Below are 6,965 nucleotides of genomic sequence, written 5' to 3' on the forward strand. Positions count from 1 at the left end.
TATATTCGTCAATGTTTTGTTGTTCATGAGAAAGCATTGAAATAGTTCAATCACCATTCCTTAGCTCATTGCTTCAAATCCTCAGTCAAGCGCATTCAAAACTCAAATCCGAATCAAAATTTGGAAGTGAGATTCGCGATGGAGAGGCTTCAGCGAATGTTCGCAGGTGCAGGTGGAGCGCTAGGGCACCCTCCCCCAGATTCCCCAACTCTCGATTCCTCCGAGCAGGTCTACATCTCCTCTCTCGCGCTCCTCAAAATGCTCAAGCACGGTAGGTAAAACTATAAAGTTTGCGTTTTTAACCAATCAAGTCAATGGGTGCCCGATTTCAAAATTAGGTTTTTCGTGTTTCTGTAATTACAGGGAGGGCCGGGGTTCCCATGGAGGTGATGGGCTTGATGCTGGGAGAGTTCGTGGACGAGTACACCGTTCGTGTAGTTGATGTATTTGCAATGCCGCAGAGTGGCACTGGTGTTAGTGTTGAAGCCGTTGATCACGTTTTTCAGACTAATATGCTTGATATGCTCAAGCAAACTGGACGGTAGTTTATTTTATTTTATTTTTGTAATATTTGTGTGGGGGTTGGTTTATGAATTCATTGGTGGTGGTTTCTTGTGTTGCAGACCAGAGATGGTTGTCGGCTGGTACCATTCGCATCCTGGTTTCGGCTGTTGGCTCTCTGGTGTTGACATCAATACGCAACAGGTTCAGCTCCATTTCTTTCTTTCATAGGTTCTTTGGTTGGTTCTTGTATTTCCTTATATTGTTTTTGCATCTACCTTTTAATTCAAAGGATTTGTGTGTTGGATGATGTTAGTATGCTTCGATTTTAATGATTTTTTCTAGTTTTTCAAATCATGGATTAGATTAGGATGTTGTACTTGTGTGTAGGGTAGCAAGGTTTTAGTGGATCCCGTGGTTTAAATACATTTCACGTTGTTGTTGTTTTCTTCCCTACAATCCTCCCTTTTTGTTAAAATTCTTGAATTCTCGAGAAGAATTCAAGAATTGCATTAAATGTCCAATAGTGAAGAGAACAACATACCATGTTGGTTAAGTCACCTCAGTAACCCTCAAATTGCGGCTACTATGATATTTACCTATTATCAATCTTATGAAATTGCTAACGTGGCTTTGATGTTTACTGGTTTTTGATTAATTAAGTTGATGCCTAGACTATATGCTTAGTTTCTGTTAGAAGATGATGACATATGAACTATTCTCCGGGCTAGCTTAGCAGAAAGAGTACTATAAAATGAGTTTAAATTATTCGAGAAGTGAATTATATAACATTTAAATGAACCAAAATTTCTACTTGATACATTTTCAAGGTTGATATTGCTATTACTCCTTTTTTCAAGAGATACATCATTTGATTTTAATGTTCGTTAAAAATCAATATTTGTTTTTTAGTATGAAGTTTGCTTTGATTTCCCGAATAGTGAATTTGGAGTGGCTCATTTTCATATAAAAGGTTTCACAAGCTATTGGTAGAAGCAAACCATTTTTTTTCTTATTTTCAAGTGCGAACTGTTGTCTACTTAAATTAAAATTGTAAGTAGTTGAAATTTCCAGCAAGGCCAGCCATTACATTACAATTAAATACAGTATTAGCAGTAAACTATTTTTTATTTATTTATTTTTACTATGGTGCTGCTGATTAGTATTAGTAACTTGCTCTTCTATGGTATTTCATACAGAGTTTTGAGGCTTTGAATCAGCGTGCAGTGGCTGTGGTTGTAGATCCAATACAAAGTGTTAAAGGCAAAGTGGTGATTGATGCTTTTCGATTGATCAATCCACAGACTATGATGCTTGGTCAAGAACCAAGGCAGACAACATCCAATCTGGGACATCTGAATAAACCATCGATTCAAGTGTGTAACCAAAGAACTTTTGTTATGTGTGTACTGGTTTTTTTTTTCTTTCTTTTGGAAGCACTTGTTCTGCACTTTTTTTTTTTAACTGTTACCGACCTATCTTTATTGCCACTATTTAGGCATTGATCCATGGGTTGAACCGGCATTACTACTCCATAGCCATTAACTACAGGAAAAATGAACTTGAAGAGAAGATGTTGCTTAATCTCCACAAGAAGAAATGGACTGATGGTTTGACACTTAGACATTTTGATACACATTCCAAAACTAATGAACAGACTGTACAGGTAATTTAATGTTTCAAAGTGTAAGGTAGATTTGTACTCATCTGATTACTCATAATAAAATCCCTGCATATATTCTGTTTATCCTATTTTTAAGATTTAAAAATCCGCCTAATATCTTTAACAGAATAAATACTGATAACAAATTAAATTGCGTGCAGGAAATGCTGAGCTTAGCTATCAAATATAACAAGGCTGTTCAAGAGGAAGATGAGCTGCCTCCAGAAAAGCTTGCAATAGCTAATGTGGGAAGACAAGATGCAAAGAAGCACCTTGAAGAGCACGTCTCAAATTTGATGTCTTCCAACATCGTTCAAACTCTCGGAATGATGCTTGATACTGTTGTCTTCTAGAGTTGTTATTTTGGACCTTCTGGTTTCTCTAGCATGGTAAGGATGCAAATTGAGTTGTTAAAATTCCTGTTTCCTAATTCTTCTCAAACCATATTTGAAGACACTAGACAGATATATTCTTTGGACGAGCTGAAAAGGTCAAGAAAGTAAAACTCAACACATAGTTTGTGTGGGTGTCTCCCTAAGTATTACTTCTTTAATGTTTATTGCCGGATTTATCTTCTATAAAATTGTCTTTTTTAAAACAATAATTTCAATTATGTTTTAAAATACCATAAGAAACTGTTAACATTACGTAAACAAATACTGAAATATCCATTTTATGTGTAGTCTAGTGTATAAATGCAAGGTCTGCATTAAGCTCCATATATCGACAATGCAGTATTACTTCAGCTCTGCTATAACGCTGGTCGTACAGCTATTGTAGAGGGGTTTTGTAGCCACGCTGTGGTACTTTCCTAAAAGTAGCCAATATGAGATCGATGTAGAGTGGAAATTGAGCCAAGGCAAAAGGTGTCACTGGCAGGCATGTGACGGCATAGACAGGGAATGCAACTGATTTGAGTTTGTCCTCTAGGATAAAGAAATGACCAACACAGAAACAGACCATTATAGAGGTAATGGACATCAACAACGATGTAAAACCCAGGATAAGCTTCCTGGGAAGATTTTACCGAAATCAAGCTCTTCATACCGAGATGTGAGTATTGAGAGGAAAATCACCATTGAGGTGACAGAACAGCATAGAGCAATGAGAGATGAGATGGCAAAGGCTTTAAACTCTGGCCTGTATCCAAGAGTTGGGTTCCCGAAGTCATCGGGGACAGTGGTGGATGTGGAAAATGCCACTGTGGCTATCAGTGCTGCTACCACGGAACATGATTCCGAGGTTTTTTTTAGCCATTCTCCACCACTCTTGAGAAGATCCCTGTGAGTCTCGCTGAACATATCTCTTGGTGTCTGTTTTTTTTTTTTGTTTTACCGACTAAAGAAATGCGGTTGCATCGTTTCCTTCACAAACTGTATCACACCATCAATGACTAAAAAATGTAAATCATTTTACAAGGATAATAATTGGATTAAAATTGAAGCTATAATAATATGACAAGGACTTATTAGGTTAACTAATTGAATGAAATTTGCAATACACACATTTATTTAATAAGAATTTTAATTAATCTTTGAAAGACTTGCTAGAATAAGTTAAAAAAAGGAATCGTATTTTGAGGATAGATTTATAAGATTTGTATATGTAAGTTTAAATAAAACCTTTTCAAAAAACGATAATTCTCTACCATTTCTGTCACGCCGTTCTTTGCAGCTATTAATATCGGTATCTCACGCACCTTTTCTTTCATGTTAATCTTCTTCTCCCCTGCACATAAAAAGTAAACCTTATAATAACCAACACTAATCTATACATGGGACAGTTATGTGAAAAATTGAAAAAGTAAATACAAGCTGATGCAGAACCAAACACCCAGTAATAGTGTTATACCATTCTTTTAGTGGTTGTCTTCGGTGTTACTGGCCCAATAACATTACCCCGCTCATCAAAAGAATAAGGGACTGTGTGTTGATCATTATTCTCCAATTTTTTCTCGGGTACGCTGCCATCGTCAGCGTACTCATACGTGGAAGCTTTCACCAGAAGAACATCTACAATTTGAGTGGACCAACCGTGTTTTTCCTTCCTTGTAGTTATCCTCTTTATGTTTGCTGACCCTTTTGTAGTTTCATAAGCACAAATATTTTCGCTTTATTAATTGAAAAAATATGCTACATTCATCAACCGCAAATTGGAGTATTTTGACAGGTTAAAAAAATCCATACTCCGCGTGGGTATTTGTGGATAAAATTTGCAATGGGTAGAATATGAGTATTGTAAATGGATATCTGTGGATAACGAATACAAATATTTTTTATATTCACAGGTTAATGGGACGAGTACGGGTATCATAGTATCCACACTCGCGTATACCCGTATCCGTTATTATAATTTAAATTAAAAAATAATAATTAAAATATTAATACATTGATTTTGAATGATTAATTTTTTATCAATTGATTTTAGAAAAATCTTCATTTTTTGGTAAATTTTCATTCAACACAATTTAAATGAATTATTTGAACTTTGTTTAAAATTTATCAAGGTTATGTATTGTATTTTATTTGAATTTATAGTTAAAAATATGTTATTAAATATTTTATTTTAATTTTTTGTAAATACTCATGGATATCCGTGGATATTATAAAAATATATGGATACCCACATAATTGATACCCAACGGATATGGGTACAGATATGGAACGAATATTTATTCAACGAATAGGGTACGTGAAAGTTGTTATCCGTACCCTACTAATCCTGTCCGTTGACATTCCTACTACGAGACAAAGAATGAAACCAAATGAGTTTGAGAGGAATATATGTCAAAAAATTCAAATCATGAATAAGATCTAAATAAGTTCGTGAGTGTGAGAGGAATTCACATTAATTATTTGACTCCTACAATTTTATTCTCATTTTGCACTTTCTGACATGATTTGATATTGAACATTGATCCTTTAAAAAAGAAATGTACTTTCTGACATGATTTGATATTGAATATTGATCCTTAAAAAAGAAAAATAATAGTATATTAATCAATACTATATAGTAAGTCAGAGTAGAAAATATAAAATGAGAATTAAATGATGAAAGTCAAAATATGATTTTCTTTTATTATTAAACGATATTAAGTATGAATTAATGATAAATCAAAAATTAAAATAGTCAACTCAAAATTTCAATAAATAGTTTCATAATCCCTTAACTTCCAATTATGAAAAATCCAATTCTTTGGACTCAAACTAAAAATGTTTTTTTAGTATTATTTGCTCTACCTTTACCCAAAGCATGTAAAAGGCAGCATAGAAACAAAGAATCTCACTCGAGTATAGAAATGGATTTTTTGGTACAAAGAATTAATCTACATTTTGATTAGTTTTATTTTCGACTAAAAAGGTAACCGTGTTAGTAAAAAGTCTTTATCCCCAAAAGTCACCCACATGCCTCCAACTCAAATTAAAGATTGTGTATGTAAAATATATCACGAGTCTAGTTAAAGCTCAACCTTTCAAAATTTAGAAGGATGGTAAGCATATATAATTGATATGCAAAATATATACACCACTCTAAAGCTGAACATGTTCATGGAGCCATAACTGTTCCAAAGATAACTGATATTATAACAAATACAATCTTGAATAAATCTACACATCTTTGGTAATTGGAAGGAAATAATGGACGTTGCCAACTGCTGGTTTCAGATTCTGAACAAAAAATATTGAGGTTAATGACGTCGTATATATGTATAAAGTGAAATTTGGTATTAATATCAAACAATGGAAAAAAATGACAGTTATAATAATCTTTAGAAGAAGTGTTATAGGTGGTTGTGCATATTTTCTGACTACTAAAATAATGCCAAACTAAGATGTGTTTTTGCTTTGGAATTTGGATTGAATTTACTTTATTAGAAGTGATTGAGAATGCAGTGGATGGTTGTGGTGGGTATCGGTGCTCTGTTTCCTCTCTAAGCAAAGTCACTAATTTACTTTGGGAAAACGTGTTACACGGACACTAACTTTACCCCTCACGTATACATAGTCAGGGATTGGAGACTAATTCCCAGAATATAATTTTAAGGTTTAATTCAATTTTTCTAACATATATAATTTTATGTCTTTATAATAAATTAATTACTCATTCGCGTAAAATATCAATAGTGGTGTTTTAATTATAAACTTTTAACATTTTTATCGGGAAAAAATAAAATATTTTTCTAACCATTTAATGATATGTTATGTTGAACTAAAATATACCATTAAATTCTCCTAAGGATCAAAATTGCATACTAATAAAACTATAGAGGAAAATAAATAACTTTAAGTGTGTTACCAAAGACCTTTTTTATGTGTACACTATTTTTTTTTTCTCTCTTTTGGAAGCACTTGTTCTGTTTTTTTTAAACTGTTACTGACCTATCTCTATTTGCCACTCTTTAGGCATTGATCCATGGATTGAACCGGCATCATAACTACTCCATAGCCATTAACTACAGGAAAAATGAACTTGAAGAGAAGATGTTGCTTAATCTCCACAAGAAGAAATGGACTGATGGTAAGAAGAAATGTCTGATATTGAGTTGTTATTTGGGCCATCTGGTTTCTCTAGCATGGTAAGGATGCAAATTGAGTTGTTAAAGTTCCTGTTTCCTAATTCTTCGCAAACTATATTTGAAGACACTACATAGATATATTCTACGGGCGAGCTGAAAAGGTCAAGAATGTAAAACTCAGCACATAGTTTGTGTGGTGTCTCCCTAAGTATTGCTTATTGGGTTTTAATGTTATTGCTGGATTTATGTTGTATAAAATTGTCTTTTTCAAAACAAGAATTTTAA

The 6,965-nt window shown here is 33.6% G+C and overlaps 1 protein-coding gene and 1 pseudogene across 1 annotated transcript; one reads left to right on the forward strand and one right to left on the reverse strand.

The window, feature by feature from the left end:
* Nucleotides 1-2,702, forward strand: LOC114187727 (26S proteasome non-ATPase regulatory subunit 14 homolog). Its single transcript, XM_028076053.2, has 6 exons — nucleotides 1-271; nucleotides 364-541; nucleotides 624-705; nucleotides 1,701-1,877; nucleotides 2,000-2,167; nucleotides 2,326-2,702. The coding sequence occupies exons 1-6, from the start codon at nucleotides 139-141 to the stop codon at nucleotides 2,515-2,517; spliced, it is 930 nt and encodes a 309-aa protein (XP_027931854.1). The 5' UTR covers nucleotides 1-138; the 3' UTR covers nucleotides 2,518-2,702.
* On the reverse strand, nucleotides 2,374-6,571 carry LOC114188609 (uncharacterized; annotated as a pseudogene).
* Nucleotides 6,572-6,965: the final 394 nt, after the last annotated feature.

Source organism: Vigna unguiculata, chromosome 6, assembly GCF_037176805.1.
Source record: "Vigna unguiculata cultivar grain cowpea cultivar isolate G323 ecotype 2 chromosome 6, ASM3717680v1, whole genome shotgun sequence".
Lineage (NCBI taxonomy): Eukaryota > Viridiplantae > Streptophyta > Magnoliopsida > Fabales > Fabaceae > Vigna > Vigna unguiculata.

What these genes read in the sequence shown, in the direction of transcription:
- LOC114187727 (XM_028076053.2), top strand. Translation starts at nt 139, where the DNA reads ATGGAGAGGCTTCAGCGAATGTTCGCAGGTGCAGGTGGAGCGCTAGGG. An exon ending in CCTCAAAATGCTCAAGCACG is followed by an intron (nt 272 to 363) that starts GTAGGTAAAACT and finishes CTGTAATTACAG; the next exon opens with GGAGGGCCGGGGTTCCCATG. An exon ending in TGAATAAACCATCGATTCAA is followed by an intron (nt 1,878 to 1,999) that starts GTGTGTAACCAA and finishes GCCACTATTTAG; the next exon opens with GCATTGATCCATGGGTTGAA.